This window comes from Myxine glutinosa, chromosome 14, assembly GCF_964187855.1.
Source record: "Myxine glutinosa chromosome 14, kmMyxGlut1.1, whole genome shotgun sequence".
NCBI classification, from domain to species: Eukaryota; Metazoa; Chordata; class Myxini; order Myxiniformes; family Myxinidae; genus Myxine; species Myxine glutinosa.
This window is the reverse complement of record NC_136274.1, coordinates 28,276,150-28,293,178: the sequence shown is the minus strand read 5'-3', so window position 1 is coordinate 28,293,178 and position 17,029 is coordinate 28,276,150. Positions and strand designations below refer to the sequence as shown.

The 17,029-nt window shown below is 46.6% G+C and overlaps 1 protein-coding gene across 4 annotated transcripts in view; it reads left to right on the top strand.

Annotated features, from left to right (window-relative positions):
• The window catches only part of SORL1 (sortilin related receptor 1), a 100,483-nt gene that overhangs the window by 40,158 nt on the left and 43,296 nt on the right, over window positions 1–17,029 (top strand). For 2 of the 4 annotated variants that reach the window (XM_068135381.2, XM_068135379.2), the window contains exons 3-10: window positions 8,293–8,415; window positions 8,784–8,939; window positions 9,117–9,184; window positions 11,172–11,352; window positions 11,952–12,053; window positions 12,390–12,547; window positions 12,963–13,191; window positions 13,411–13,522. In XM_068135381.2, the coding sequence (XP_067991482.2) occupies window positions 8,293–8,415; window positions 8,784–8,939; window positions 9,117–9,184; window positions 11,172–11,352; window positions 11,952–12,053; window positions 12,390–12,547; window positions 12,963–13,191; window positions 13,411–13,522 (1,129 nt within the window). Of the gene's footprint in view, window positions 1–8,292; window positions 8,416–8,783; window positions 8,940–9,112; window positions 9,185–11,171; window positions 11,353–11,951; window positions 12,054–12,389; window positions 12,548–12,962; window positions 13,192–13,410; window positions 13,523–17,029 lie in introns of those variants that run through there. The other 2 variants (XM_068135380.2, XM_068135382.2) reach the window with 2 other exon arrangements.

Below are 17,029 nucleotides of genomic sequence, written 5' to 3'. Positions count from 1 at the left end.
GGTTCCCTCTGATCGAACTTCCTGGCTGGTGATAGTCCCTGACAAATTCAAGAACGTCATATTGCAACAGGTGCATGGTACCCGCTCCGGCGGCCATTTGGGCAGGACAAAGACAATATCTCGGGTCCGCCGGAGGTTCTATTGGGTGAATATGGGGCGCGACATACAGGACTGGTGTCGGAGATGCGACGCCTGTTCTGCCAAAAAGGGACCAGCACGGAGGATGAGGGCCCCCCTTCAATTACATCAGGTGGGGGCCCCCCTTGAGCGGGTGGCTATGGATATTCTAGGACCGCTGCCCCGCACCCGCCAAGGTAATAAGTATATCCTCGTTGTGATGGACTACTTCACCAAGTGGCCGGAGGCCTACGCCCTCCCCAACCAAGAAGCAGGGGTGGTAGCGCAGGCCTTCGTGGAAGGATTTGTGTGCCGGCATGGGATTCCACAGGAGTTGCACACCGACCAGGGACGAAATTTTGAGAGCAAATTACTAAAAGATGTGTGCAGTCTCCTGTCAATTCGAAAAACCAGGACAACGCCTTTAAGACCTCAATCTGACGGGATGGTGGAAAGATTCAACCGAACTTTAATCCAACAACTGGCACTGTTCACCACCACCCGTCAGGATGACTGGGACGAACATCTCCCTTACTTGCTCATGGCCTACCGAACCAGCCAGCACGGGGCCACCGCATGCAGTCCAGCGTTGCTTATGTATGGGCGGGAGTTACGGGCTCCCGCCGACTTGCTATGCGGTCCCGTGCCAGACACAGTGGTTAACCCGCCGAGGGAGGGGTACGCACGTCACCTAGAGGAAGGCATGGAGCTAGTCCATGCCTTCGCCCGCCGCCAACTCCATCTGGCGGGGGAAAAGATGAAGCGCAGGTACGACGACCGGAGCCAGGGGAGTCAATACGCTCCGGGGATGAAGATTTGGTTCTTTAATCCCCGGAGGCGGAAGGGAAGGTGCCCAAAACTCACCTCCCCCTGGCAAGGCCCAGGAGTCGTCCTGTCGCAAATCTGTGACGTGGTCTTTAAGATCAAAATGGGGCCACGAGCCCTCCCTCGGATCGTCCACGCCGACCGGATAAGACCTTACACCGGCGAGCAGGCGCCCCCGTGGATCGCCTCGGCTTTAGATGCCGAGGCGGGACCCAGTACCTCTGAATAAGGGGGGCTTATTAGTGCCAGAGGACTGGGGGATTGAGGAGCGATAGGCCCGGTGGGAGAGGGTGGCATCCCTGCCACCTTTCCCATGTGAGGGGGGCAAAGGAGCAATAGCTTATGGGGTGTATGGCAGTGGAAACTAGCCCGGGTGGGTTAGGTTATATTGATAGGGATCTAGAGAAGATGACATTAGGTAACGTTAAGATTAGTTAGTGACTGATACCTGTAGTGGGGACGCAGGTAGATTAGTATGGATGATAATGACGAGGGAGCGCAATAGTTTAAAGGGACGACTGGGAAGCGCAAGTTTCAGAAGGGAGTAGTTAGCTGAGATGATGCCGTGTTTGTGAGAATTGAACAGGTGTGATTGCACAGGTGTGCAACTGGACAGGTGTGTGGAGCAGTGTATGAGTAGTGAGTGTGTGGATCAGCGCGAATGCGCTTGGGGAGAGAAGGGTGCAGGTGGCACCAGGTGTGAGAGCACAGGTGTGCAGGTACAGGTGTGTGGAGAGAGTTGGAGTGAGTGGTACGGAGTGGTGTGCATGGTGTGAAGGTGTGGATGGGGGAAGAGTGGACCCCTTTCACGAGCACCCGGGCCGGGTAGTGTAAGTGTTAGGTAGAGGGTGCAGGTAAATTGTGGTTGGATATTGGCATTTGTGGTGCGGTTGCAGAATGGTGTTGTGAATGGGTGCATTAGTGTTGTGGAAATGGCTGGGCGTGTAGCCTGTTAGTGTGTGTAGTTGGTTGGGCACTCCACCACTGTGAGGATGTCGGCCAGGTGAGGCCGCAGGTGGGCTCTGGGAGCCGGTAGTTGTGAGTGGGTGCCTGAGGATCCCGGGTGTGGATCGGGCAGCCCAGTGCCAGAGAGGGCACGGAGTGGGGAGAGTGCCAGAGGGCCTTCCCCAGGTAGTTAGGTTAGGGCAAGGAGCAGGTAAGCTCGGAGGCAACTGCAGTGGTGGAGGTGTGCAGGTGGGTAGACCCACTGGGAGAGGTACACGCCACAGCCCAGAAATTGTACGAGGGCACCGGGAGATGAATCGGGGGAGTGAGACCCCAAATTGAAGAGCACCACAGTTTGGCCAATGGGAATTGGTTTTTAGAACCCATAGTGTAAGAGGGCCAATGGTTTGGCCGGAGAGAGACCCCGGGTAGTGTAAAGTTGTTAAAGTCATTTAGGAGATAGTTAGGATTGATGAACCTGTCGCACCATACGCAGCCACTTACTTACCTGTGGTGATGATGATGACTCCACACCTGTGTTTTCTTTGTTTTGTGCAGGAAATGAGATTGCTGTGAGGATTTGTGAGACGCATCACGACGTGGATGAGACATTGGGGTGATTCCATCTCTCCCTCCCTAGGAGGGACTGATGATGAGTTGGAGATGGCAAATTTTGATGAGAGTTGAAAATGGCAAATTTGATTGGTTAGGAGGGAGAGAAGACGAATTTGGTATATGGGAGGAACGGGGAAGACAGTAGGGATGTTTGTTGATTTGTAAAGTAGATGTTTATGAGTAGTGTTGTGTTGTGTGGATGCAGTAAGGGGTAAGGGAGGGGCCATGTAGGTTACCTGGTGGGGGGGGGGGCGTACGATAGGAACGTACCTGTCTCACCTGGTTCCCATGTGCCCCCAGTGTGCATTACCTTACATTGCGTGCACTTTTGCGCCCTTACCACCTTACTCACTTGTCTGCTTCTTTTGTCTCCCACCTCCGAGGATCTGGCTTTGGGGTAGAGAGAGAGGAGAGAGAGGTGCTGGCGACGCAGTTGTGGGCCTGCACTTTCGCTGTTCGCTGCCTGGATCGGTACACCATATGGACCGCAATGTTTGTGGCCACCCACAATGGACCGCAGTTCGTTTGCGGCCAAGCACCACCCGGGGATGGACCTATGGGTCAACGTGGCACCTATGCCATACAGGTGAACCACTTTTAGTTAACCACCAAGTGCACCACAAGAAGAGCAAGAGACACCTGCAGGGTTAGGGGTTGTTGAAGTTATTTTTATTCCAATGAACAATGGTGACTGCACCGATTGGTGGTGGGGTGGTGCTGTTGATGCTCGGGAAAGGGTGCTCTGCACGTTATTAAAGGCCGTCGGCCACAGAGCACTCGTGGGTTGGTGTATCGATGTTGGCAAGCGCGCTCTCTCTATGCATAACATCTGCATGTGTTCCTCCAAAAACAGGTCCTGGACCGTAGTGTAAATAGCAGCGTAGTCTTGTAAATAATGCTCCCTACCGGCTGTATGTTTAGTTTGAGAATTCTTTCCGGATTCGGTTATCCTGTGGGTGTGTTTCTGTGAGGAGAAGGGTGCAACGTCGCAGGGGGACATATTTACTCATTTGTGAATATCTGTAAAACTGTCGCACTCAGGGTAGAGTTAATAGTAGAGGGAACTACATTGCGTGCCACACTAAAGTAGGTAAAAATTTATCGGGTCGGGACGCCCCGAGGGTAGAGAAGGGTGCAATGTTGCGAATATGGAATTTGGCCTCCATATCCGCTTGTAAATATTCCCCTATTTTCTCCGATACTCCCCAACTCTCCCTTACCCCATTCCCTAGTCCCATTGTCTGTAAACAACACCCATTAGAGCCGATCTTCCCCTTCATCCCCCCATTAAATGTCGTGCCCAGGTCCCCCGCACCACACGTAGACAATTATAGGACATCTTGCTAGTTATTCTTAATCTATGTCAGTTAAGGACTTGTTTCCATTAATTATGACTCTTCGTTGCACCAGAATGTGATTATATGGCACCTGTTAGGAAGTTTAGGACCTCCCCATACCTCTCCGCATCTCTTCCCCATGAAGAAGCGCCAACTACAACAACAACAACAAAAGAGGGGGGCGGCGCGGTGACGGCATGGGGAGTGGGCGTCCTCCTTCCGGCTCGGTTAGCCGCCATTGACCACGCGCTCCACGGGGTTACCACGAAGGGGCTCCCTGTCGGCCCCTCGTCAAGGGCGGAGCCGGTAACCCCCGCACCCAATGAGAAGCCATGGGCCGATGCCATCTGGGGCGGCGCTAACGAGCCGAGGGCGTGTCACTCCCCGCCGGATATACGCGGCCCCGCGCCGGACGTGACGGGAGATGCGCCCCGAGCTTGGAAGGACAAGACGCCACCCTCCCGAGCGCTGAGCGACCTCCCCGGCATCTCCACCAAAGTCGCGACCCACGAGCGCTGAGCGACCTCCCCGCATCTGCTGGACACCACCGTACGTGATTCTGTCCCTGAGCCAGGTGCACCTGAGCCATCGACTGCCGCTTTCCTTGCCATCAAATCCCGTGTGAGTCAGCGTTGTCCCGTTTATCTGTGGTCTGTCTAGGGTTAATATAAGAGTGTGTCTAAGTGCCTGTCTTCCTATGCTGTCCCTCTTGTAGTTGTAATCTAACCTTTTTCCGTACGAATATACTTGAGAACTGAACCCCTGGTGTCGTATTGTGTCATTATAATCCAGCCGGGTGTCTTCTTTTTCTTATTGAGCCAGCATAGCGCGATTAGTCAACCCCGGGTGCAATCGGGGTAACTTGTACGGATACGGCGGCCATCCCGCTCGGCCCACCATACCATCAAAGTCGTATCCGTAACAATACTATCCAATGATTTCTCCATTGCTTGGATCAAGGTCCAGGATTCCAGGATCTGTTATTCTGGAAGAATGATCCCATCTGTAATTCTGGGGGAATGAACCCATATGTAATTCTGGGGGAATGAACCCATCTGTAATTCTGGGGGAATTAACCCATATGTAATTCTGGGGGAATGAACCCATCTGTAATTCTGGGCGAATTAACCCATCTGTAATTCTGGGGGAATGAACCCATCTGTAATTCTGGGGGAATGAACCCATCTGTAATTCTGGGGGAATTAACCCATCTGTAATTCTGGGGGAATGAACCCATCTGTAATTCTGGGGGAATTAACCCATCTGTAATTCTGGGGGAATTAACCCATCTGTAATTCTGGGGGAATTAACCCATATGTAATTCTGGGGGAATTAACCCATCTGTAATTCTGGGCGAATTAACCCATCTGTAATTCTGGGGGAATTAACCCATATGTAATTCTGGGGGAATTAACCCATCTGTAATTCTGGGCGAATTAACCCATCTGTAATTCTGGGGGAATTAACCCATATGTAATTCTGGGGGAATGAACCCATCTGTAATTCTGGGGGAATTAACCCATCTGTAATTCTGGGGGAATTAACCCATCTGTAATTCTGGGGGAATTAACCCATCTGTAATTCTGGGCGAATTAACCCATCTGTAATTCTGGGGGAATTAACCCATCTGTAATTCTGGGGGAATGAACCCATCGGTAATTCTGGGGGAATGAACCCATCTGTAATTCTGGGGGAATTAACCCATCTGTAATTCTGGGCGAATTAACCCATCTGTAATTCTGGGGGAATTAACCCATCTGTAATTCTGGGGGAATTAACCCATCTGTAATTCTGGGGGAATTAACCCATCTGTAATTCTGGGCGAATTAACCCATCTGTAATTCTGGGGGAATTAACCCATATGTAATTCTGGGGGAATGAACCCATCTGTAATTCTGGGGGAATTAACCCATCTGTAATTCTGGGGGAATTAACCCATCTGTAATTCTGGGGGAATTAACCCATCTGTAATTCTGGGGGAATTAACCCATCTGTAATTCTGGGGGAATTAACCCATCTGTAATTCTGGGGGAATTAACCCATCTGTAATTCTGGGGGAATGAACGCATATGTAATTCTGGGGGAATTAACCCATCTGTAATTCTGGGGGAATTAACCCATCTGTAATTCTGGGGGAATGAACGCATATGTAATTCTGGGGGAATTAACCCATCTGTAATTCTGGGGGAATTAACCCATCTGTAATTCTGGGGGAATGAACGCATATGTAATTCTGGGGGAATTAACCCATCTGTAATTCTGGGGGAATTAACCCATCTGTAATTCTGGGGGAATGAACCCATCTGTAATTCTGGGGGAATTAACCCATCTGTAATTCTGGGGGAATTAACCCATCTGTAATTCTGGGGGAATGAACGCATATGTAATTCTGGGGGAATTAACCCATCTGTAATTCTGGGGGAATTAACCCATCTGTAATTCTGGGGGAATTAACCCATCTGTAATTCTGGGGGAATGAACGCATATGTAATTCTGGGGGAATGTACCCGGGTTCTTCGCATGGAAGGGTTCTTTGCTCGTATCATAAATTGAAATGGAAAAACATTTTGCTTTCAACCTGTTCTGCCAACACTTCAGCTTGTACAACCAGTTGTAAAACCATTGTGTTTACCTATGGCTCGGTGAGAAAACGTGAGGTGAGAAAACCTGACCGACAGGTTGTGGAAAACTCATGGGTGTTGCCATAAGTCTCATAAATACATTCTGAATGATGTTCTGCAAACCTTGCCAAAGGTCACCTTGAAAGATTACTTTTGTTACAAGTTTGAGGCTTGTGGATAATATCCATTGTAGAATCGTGAAATTCTCATGTGTTGAGGATAATAATTCATAGGAGAGTAGTTTTTAACAATATTCTGTGGGTAAAAAAGGTGGTTTGCAGCCAAACTCTCCTTGGGCTCTTCGTAAACAGAAGTGCGCTTACTAAAAGTTCTCAGAACGAGATAATCAAGGACACGCGAAGGTTGTTTTATCGCTCAAAGGACAAGGATCTTTATCCCACGCCCTTTTGGCGATGTCTGGGATTGCTAAAGCATCTTCCTGCACAAAGAAATGCACTGGGTGGTTTGCCTTTGCCTTCCCTGCAGTTGAATTTTGGGACAGGAATTTGTAATTCGATTGTGGTACCATCCATCACTCGCCTACTCTTTGTGAAGGACACTGTGGGGTCTTTAACGTCTACCAGCAACCAGTGCTGTCAGACGAGACACCTGGCCTAGCGTCCATCGAGGATAAAATCAAAGGTGGTATATTGGTTAGTGTCCGCACTAGGTCTGCGAGGTTGGTCATTCGAATCCCGACCGAGTGATACCAAGGACTTTTCAAATGGTACGTGCTGCTTCCTTGCTTTGCGCACACGAAGCGAAAAGTGAGGTTAAGCAACTGGTTCACGTGTCTGTCTGCAAACGTCAGTTTATGATGGCGGAACAACTTGATTTCAATTGAATGTTATATTTTGAACACGAATCGGAACGTGAATCAGAAAACGAACGTGTAGTTTAGCAATATTATGGCTCTGAATTTGTCCCGATCACACATGAGCAAAGGGTAACATATTATTTTCACTCTGCCTGTCTCGCAGTCGAACAAAATTGAAAATCATTCCAAACAGGAAACTTAATGTTTTTAAGGGCATTAAAAAGGACACAAACAACAGGTACGAAGAACTAATGTAAACGTAGTAGATAAGGGAGTGTAATGGCCACTGCGTCAATGGCAGTAAACTTCCGGAATTCATTTTTTTTATACGACGCTCACAATCTTTATTTTATTTCAATTTGATTATATACTTTAACACTGTAGAACACAAATCGCCTTCTTATTGCTTCCAAACACCTCCAGTTGTGCAGAACTTGGACATGGCATTTAAGATGTGAGGCAGGGGAGAGCAGTACTCAATCAAGCTGCGGATGAAGGCCTTGGAGGTGGATAGGAGTTCAGGTGTGCCGATGAAGGACTTTGTACAGCGGAGGATGCCCAGTCGGCGGCTAGTTTTGGAGGCCAACGTTGAAATTTGGTTTGCCCAAGAAAGATAATGGCTGATAGTGAGACCCAGGAGTGTTCTATGAACTCTGTAGTTTGTATAACATTTTAAATGCACTGTCTGGGTTATTTGACAGGAGACCAAACCATAGTGTTGATGCCTTGCTGGACGGACCACCCAAACACCCAAATTCCTCTCCAAGTTGGTGATCATTCATAATAAAGCAATGGTGGATGCCAGACGGGTCCAGAGATGTCCGTGTGCTCTTGTACAACAATCATCCCCACTTTTGCCCTCTGAATCATCTTCCTCATCCATCTCTGGAGCTGTTGCTTGCCACTCCTCACAATCTTTCCTTTTGTTATGAGTTATGAAGTTGTGGTTATTATTTTAGACATACCCTTATTATTTGCAGTGAATTGTAACTATTCCAACCGTTTTCTTCATCAGCTGTACATGTCCTACGATTATGGAAAAAATTATAGCAACATTCAGAAGAAGTTTTCAGACCTACCCAACGGTACGGTGACTGTCATCTCACAGTTCTACCACAGCCCAATGGACAACAAGAGGGTAAGCTCCTGCAGGCCCATACTATCTCTACCTTTCGTTTGTTCACGTGACTTTAAACTTAAACTCTTCAAACATGTTCGATTCTTCTTTCACTTTTCTCATCAAAAATGTTCTTCTTCCACCGTTCTGTGGGTAGGCGACTGCACTGTACATCATCTGTTTGTTTAAATTAAACATTCCACCTCAGTCATATTGTGGGGACTTTCCACATCTCTTACGTGACGTTTCTGCTGCATTTCCAGAGCCGAGCCGGCCTGCCTTATATTGGATGTTAGAGCCATTAATTGAGAGGTTGGAATTAGTGGAGAGGCTTCTCGTGCAACCAGAAACACACCTGTACCCGTGGGTGTCTTGTCTCTCTGTTACAGTACATTTTTGCAGATTCCGAGCACAGTTTCCTATGGCGGACAACAGACTACGGCAGGACCGTGACACCTTGCCCATGTCCATTCCGCCCGTCCGACTTGCTTCTGCACGGACGACAACCTCAGCTCCTCCTTGGATACGACAGTACAAGCAAACAGGTTTCAAACAACGAATTTTTGTCTCCTTGTCTTTTGTGACATTGTGGTTTTTCTCATCATTTCCTTCCTGTACCTCAGTGTTTTCCTCTAGTTGTGAACTTGCGGACCTTACACTCAGCCCCCATCCCCTGTCCTAGTAATTTGTGTTAAGAAGTCTTCTTGTTTCTCTCCTCACAGTTATGGAAGTCAGACAACTTTGGTGAGACCTGGATGTTGATACAAGAGAAAGTGAAAGCTTACTTTTGGTGAGGGATGGGTTATGAGGGAAGGGTGGTGAGGGTGAGGTGAGGATTGTTCCCTCCTTACACGGCTGTGTGTGCACGCTTCTGGCTCTGTAATGGTGATTTTTATTGTACAATGCACTCAATTCTCTCATTTATTTTAATATTTAAAACATGCAAATCTATTTGGAGCACCTACTTTCTGTGCACTTTCTTCTTTCTCCAAACTTTTGTCTTTGTCTACCTGTCTCAACAGCAATTATTTGTCTACCTGTCCCAACAACAAATTTGCCAAATGTGTGACACGTTTTTTGCCATTTAGTGGATTTCTCCTTTTTTGCCTCCAAATTGTTCAATGATATAATTGGAATCCGCCCCCTTTCCAAATTAATATGTAGTTGCTTCAAATTACAAGTAAAGTCATGGAATCCATCATTACATCTGATGTCAAATATTTCCTGTTTTCAAACGGTCTGATCTCTGACCATCGGATTGGATTCCATCCTGGTCACTCAACTCTCGACATGCTTCTGATCCTCTCTCGGCAATGGCTGTAGACCCTCAATCTCAGACAAGAGGTTAGGACCATCTCTCTGGACATATCTCGAACTTACGACACAGTCTGGCGTCTTGCTCTGTTTGCAAAGCACTGTTGCTTTGCACCAAAGCAACTTGCAAAGCAACCACAAAGGTTGCAAAGCAACCACTTGCACCAAAGCCTGGTGTTGGCTTAGCGGTTAGGGTGCCGGCTTGGGATCCTAGGATCCTGGGTTCGAATCCCGGTCGATCACTGAATTAACGCCAGGGGGGTTGACTCAGCCTGTCATCCTTCCGAGGTCGGCAAATTGAGTACCAGCTTTCTGGGATGAATGATCCCGGTGTGTACCCCGGTTTAGAATAGGTACACCGAATCCCTGCGCATCGTAAGAGCGTGACCAAGGGTTGGCGTCAGGAAGGGCATACGGCCATAAAAACATTGCCTCAAACAGGGAACCATGATTGTCATGGGGCCCGCAAGGCTAACCCCCGCTCTAGCGGGGAAAATGGCCTTAAAACGATCATTCATTCATTCATTGTTGCTGTGACGTCCAGATCCGTCTTCATTCCTGGATTACCGACTTCCTCCACTCACTCAGTCTATGTGTTGCCATCAATGGAATCCTCAACCTCCTCTTCCAATGGATGCTGCAGTTCCCCATGGCAGTTCTTTGGGCCTAGTGTTGTTCCTCAGATCTATATTAACTCTCCGATGCTCCAGAAAACCTTCTCTTCCTTGTTGCGGATGGCTCCATATTGTGTTGTACAGTACCCATCCCACTAATCGACATACAAAGTTGGCCTCCAAAGCCAGTTGCAGACTGGCCATCCTCCGTCGTTCCAAGTCATTCCTTGAAAAAAACAAAAAAACACTGGGAGCTTTCAAGGCTGTCTGTAGTTCATCTGAGCGTTTGTGTTATTTGTGTGCCAGTGCCCAGCATCACATCCGTCTCACCAAGTTCTTTGGAATGTAAAGTTCTCGACCTTATTGGGATCTCCCAAGATGAGGCCAAAGCACAAGGCCTGTTGCTTTCACATCATAGAGAGTTTGGTGGCCTCTATTTTTACCACCTCTCCAGTTTGTCCAGGATGCATGTGCATTCTTCCAGTAATGCCTTCCTGGTGAAATTCCTAACATCCAGGGTTATCACACACTTCCTCTCTCTATTCCACTTTTCCCCAATTTGTTTAACTTCCTGAGTCAGTTCAAACTCACTCTTCCCTCCAAGGCATCAAGCAGCCAGTGCACCACGATCTCATGTCATTGCCTTACACCCTTTCATCCCCTCAGCCACAAGGCTTCCTTCCCCAATTCAATGTCCTTTCTTAACAAACCAAATGACATCTTACTCTTTTTGAAGCCTTTGTGTTTTATGGTTGGTGAAATTCGGTGAAGATTATATATTATTTCCATGTCATACATGGTCTCATTTACATTTGTATTTACCTGACCAACCTTAAACCTCCACTTTAGGGGAGAAGTACCATATGATGATCCCACAACGATCTATGTGACTCGTGAAGAACCCGGTGGCATGACCACAGTTCTGCGTTCAAACGATTACTTTCAGGACTCTACCAAGTTGCACGTCGTCCTTGAGAGAGCAGACAGATTTGAAATTCGAGGCCCATATTTATTTGCCACCAAGACTGTGGTAAGCCCTTTGCCCACGCCATCTCTCTGAGCAGACGACTTTGTGTCTTCATCTGTTGTTCTGCATACAGTAAACCCTCGTCCAACCCGGGTCCTCACAACACAGATTTGTTTATACTCCTGGGAATAAATGCGACATCAAACTTGATTACATGTGGGTTTGAATGTGCTGCTGTGAGGTGACGTCTCCCACCATCTTCTACCACCTCTGCTGTTTTCAGTCTGCATTGCGCTGCAGTCGAGTCAGCTTGTGCCCAGGAGATTTCTTCTGCCCTTGTGCATTTCCTTGTGCCCAGGAGATAAGTTGTGTGGTGGGATGAGTGTAGCGCCAGTCGGCCGTGGGTGTCATGTGAATGAGTCCACCGTACGCACCATTTGGTCAAGTGAGGACAAGATCCGCGCTAGTGAGCAAACTTCCACGCCTGTAGGTTCAAAGGAGTCTCAGGTTCCTCAGATAAATCCTCATTAAAAATATGTAGAGGTTAATGAGTGTGTTTGCAACGAGGGTTTACTGTATCAGTTTCCTCAACCCATGACGACTTTTCCTTACGACCTTACGAATTAGCCTACGACTCACCTTTAACCCTGGTCCGTTCACAGAAACTGCTGGGATCTGCATTTCCCAACTCGGTGCAGCTGTGGACGTCGTTTGAACGTTCACCTATGAGAGCGGCAGACTTCCATACCAGGCGTCGCATCACGGTTTGTGTCCATGTGACCCGCGAACTACATCGGTAAAACTCCGTGGCAAAAATGCTCACGGTCACGATACCTGAACAACCAAACTCTTCTTCACCTTTCCCGTGTTTACTCGTGTTGTACTGTCTCTTTGTCTCCATTTGTTGTTTTCACTTTCCTCTGCCCCGTATCCTGTCCCTTCATTGGGCCCTTATTCATCCTCATTCATCATCTTTTGTGCCATGTCCTTTTGGTCCTAATTGGTCCCCCGTACTCCTCGCTAACTCACCCGTCCCTTTGACCGGTCTTGATCATCTATCCGCTTGTCAACAATCTTCACATTCTTCGTGTGTGATGCAGGAGCTAATTGTGGTGGATGCCGAAGAGGATGCTGTGATGGTTTGCGTTATCCACGGTCCGGGCGATGCAAACCTGTACGTGTCTGACAGACGAAGCCTGTCCTTCTCCCGCTCCTTGGACAATGTTCTCCACTACAATCCCCATGGTGTATTGTTCACGTGAGCTGGGGGATTGGGCTTTTCAATGTTCAAACAACACGTCCAATTCACTCGGCTTGACGCTCTTTCCAGGTTTTATCATCTTGGCACGAATCTCCTTCATGATGTTATCACCGCAAGAAGCTCGTTATGCCATTTCGTCATTCGTCCTCACCTATGCTTCATTCTCACTTTTAGCTTCATTCTGACTGTTTATTTCGCACCTTCTCCTCATTCCTTCACCGCACTCTGTAACTTGAGTTCAGTGAAATCTTGATGCCTTATTTTGTGAATTTTTATTTTATTTTTCAGTTAAAGGTGAGTCAAACCCAGTGCATGATGTGAACCTAATGATTGGTTCATCCAACAAGGTACATACCAAGAGACCTTTTCCATGACCCGTTATCCTCACTGCCTTGTTCCCCACCATGCTCAGCAGGTTGCTTGGCGATGAAGCATTTGCAGATGTTCACCGGGTTGCAGGTCTATCTGGGGTGTACCTTGCTTCCCAGGTATTTCGAGACAACCGCACTTATCATCTCCAGGGTAACGGGCTAGAGTACCCCTTGAAGAAACGCTCCCTGGTGTCCTTCGACAAGGGTGGCACTTGGGAGGTGCTCCAGGCCCCAGCCATGGATGCATACGGCCGCCCGCTCCATTGCTCGGTGATTTATTTTGTTCACTCGTCAAAACATTTAGCTCCCTGGTAACTTCTCAGTTGCACTTGGTAAACAGTTTTGCATAAAACACATGTTGATGATCCAAACTTTAGTTTTACGACAATGTTTGAAGTGTCCACCGATTAATTTATTTCTCTGTGTGCATCAAACTTTTTCATCTTGCTCCGTCAGTGATATGGCTTCTTCCTCGTTCCTTGTATTCAGGAGAACTGCTCCCTGCATATTACCCAGAAATATGGCCGCTTGGAAAGTGTTGGACGGCGTCTGTCGCCAGTCCTAACCAAGGCCTCTGCACCGGGACTCATTGTAGCCTCTGGTTAGTGCCAAGTTTAACGCTTTGCTGCACATACAGCACTTCTGTTTTGTTAATCACGTTCGCTGTGTTTAAGTAAACTCGTCGTCACTGTTTGATTCTAATTACTTCCTGGATACTGAATGCCGCTTCGGTTGTATGATGGTTAGAGCATCTGCCCTGAGTCCGGAAGGTCGGTGGTTTGAACCCTGGCCAAGCCATACCAAAGGCTTTTTAAATGGTATGTACTGCTTCCTTCCTTGAGGCTAAACATTTAAATGGATAGAACATGAACAAAAAACCAGAGGTTGACATCCGTGAGGAGGAGGAAATTTCTCCTTATTTCCCCCACTGAGTGCAGAGGAAGGGAAAAGCGACGTCATAAGATTGGCGTTGCCAATACGCAGAGTTCTCCGAGCAGATATGTCACTTCCCCCCAAGCTCAGTGGCTGTTCATCTGAAGTCAAGTCCGGTGTTGTCCCATGTACTTGTCTGCACGTGTGTGCATGATCTGTGTTGTGGTTTCTCCATGAGCTAATTTCAGTTTCTCCACCGAACGTGGGCGGACGTTATGTTTTCACCCCTGCCTGTTTGTCAACAATCTTCAGACGTTATGTTTTCACCCCTGCCTGTTTGTCAACAATCTTCGGACGTTATGTTTTCGGACGTTATGTTTTCACCCCTGCCTGTTTGTCTGGCTGCCTATCTGTAAACAGAATATCTCAAAAGGTTGCGGATGGATTCAGCCAAAATTTGGTGGAGTGGTTGGGTGTGTGACAAGGATGAAATGATTAGATTTTGGTGAAGATTCGAATCCGGATCCAGATCAGAGAATTTTGTAAGTGATTCTTCACCATTGAGTGATCGGGCTAAAACCGATATACAGCACAATATCTCCAAAGGTTATGGATGGATATGGACAAAACTTCGTGGACAGGTTTAGTGTGTGATAAGGATGAATCATTTCGACTATGGCGAAGATCTGAATATAGTTCTGGATGTGAGATTTTTTTTTTTGTGATTCTTCACCATTGAGCGATAGGGCCAAAAACTATATATAACACGATATTTAAAAAAGTTGTTGACAGGTTATGACAAAACTAGGTGGATTAGGTAGTTTGGTGACAAGAACAAGGCGATTTGATTTTGAGTCAGGTCCGAATCCAGATCCGGCTTATCAATGGGGTACAAAACGTAAGCTGTTCAGCCCGGCGGAGGTTTGCGTTCTACCGAGTGCCATTCCAGTATTCTAATTTCTGTGGGGGCCTAAAACACTTCCCTACACCCTCTAATAAATGGGGAGAGGGATCATTTAAGATTACCTTTAACATCGCTACAAAGGATTAGGCATTATAGAGCGACTTAAAAATAAATAAATAAACAAGAAGACGTCATGCGGAGCACGATACTTGCAAAATCCGCCCCCCCTCTCCCCAAGCAAAAAAATTCCATTGATACAGCAAATTGTCCATTTCATCAAGATTAAAATTGACAATCTTGATCAAAGCTCGGGTCAACAGGAAGAAAAGTGACGATTTTTCAGATGAAAAATGATGATTTTGGAAGGTTGATCTTGAGTTGACTTTTGACCTTTTGACGTCAAAAATAGTTAGTTTCCCTATTTAGTGACTCAATGTGCAAATGCTATTCAATTTCAAGTCAATCGGATGAAAATTGAGGATTTTTGAAACTTGACCTATGTTGACCTTTTGGCCTATGTTGACCTCAAAAATACTTTGTGGTTTAATTCAGTGACCAGATCTGCAAGTCCTCTTCAAATTTCAAGTCAATCGGATGAAAATTGAGGATTTTAGAAATTTGGCGAAGTTGGTGACCTTTGGCCTATGTTGACCTTTTGACCTTTTGACCCCAAAAACAATAGACTTCTCAATTGGGACGACCTATACAACTTGGTGAAGTTTCGTGACGATCGGTTTAGAATTGTGACCTGTAGGCCAGTGCCAAACATACAAACAAACAGACAGACAGACAGAACCACAAACGCAACCGACCAATATACTTGAAAAATCTTCGATTTTGCAAGTAATAAAAATCAAACGTTTATTTTTCAAAAAAATTTCAGTTTGCCTAAAACACTCCCCGGCACTCACTGATGAACTCCGGAAAGTTTGATGAAGATCCATTTGGCCATCTCTGAGAAAATGGTGACACACAGACGTATACAGACAAACATCTTTTATAGTATACATTGACATATTTTATTGAATTCTGCTTTTTGTAACCACATTGTGGTTATACACTCAATGGAGCTTTGTGCCAGGTTCTTATCATACGATGTATAATCTGAGAAGTGTTTGTTTGTTTGTTTCACTTCTCTGCACTCTTGAACCTTTCGACGGAATAAGTTTGAAACTGGTCGTTGTACTTGCAGTGTAAACTGGAGGGTTTTAGGCAATAAATATATTTATTGTCCCTAAGGTTCAGGGTGGGGAAAAGGACTCCATTTCTTTCCATGTAAAGATGTATCATACATCATGCCACCTGGTGGGGGTTTTCCTGGTATTACAAATCGTAAATCATAAAAGTGAGGAAATTGACCAATCCGTGAGGATGGGTTCTTTACTAGTCGACTCCTGCTTCACTTTTGGGTCTTTGATGTTCATTCCCAGGGATGAACAACATGGCGCATTTTTATATGTGTAAACCAATTACCTGAGATTGGCACACGTACTTTGCACTCCGTTACATATAAAGATACACGCAAGCAACTTTGGTGCAAGAGGAGGTCATTCGGCCCATCATGTCTGTGCTGTACCAACCCCAGAATCAATCACCCATCCACACACTAGCTACCTACAAGTCCTGCCAATTACCCCATACCCCTCTATCTCCAATGTATCCAGGTAGTTGTCTAATTCCCATATAAACCTATCCACCCCCTCCACTGCCACTACCTTTCTGGGAGAACATTCCTCTCTTAATCTCTTAACCTTAACCACTATCTGAATGAAAAACACATGCTTTAAAACTGTCCTAACTCATCTTGTTTACAAAAGATATGGCCGCTGGCCCTGTCACTGTTCACTCTGCTAAAAAATCTCCACTTCCTGGATCTTGTCCACACCGTTGATGATTTTAAACATCTCTATCCTATGATCCTCGTAATCACCTCCGTCCTGTCTCCTTCAGCCACGCTTTACTTCCTATCACTAATACAGTTTCCAATACAGTAAGTTACCTGACCGGCTACTCCACAAGCCTCACCTGAGCTAACAACCTCCTATGTGGTATCTCATCAAATACCTGAAAGTCTACGATGTCGACTGCACCTCCCTCATCCGTCCAATCCGAAACTACTTCATAGATCTCCAATAAATGTGTTAAATGTGACCACCCTTTAATAAAAACGTGTTCAATACCTTTTTAAAATTAATTTATTTTTCATATATGGGCTAAGGCTTGAAATGGAGTTGGCACACACACACACACACACACACACACACACACACACACACACACACACACACACAAGGACATGCTGACGAGACAAGCACTTAACACAGCTACTGA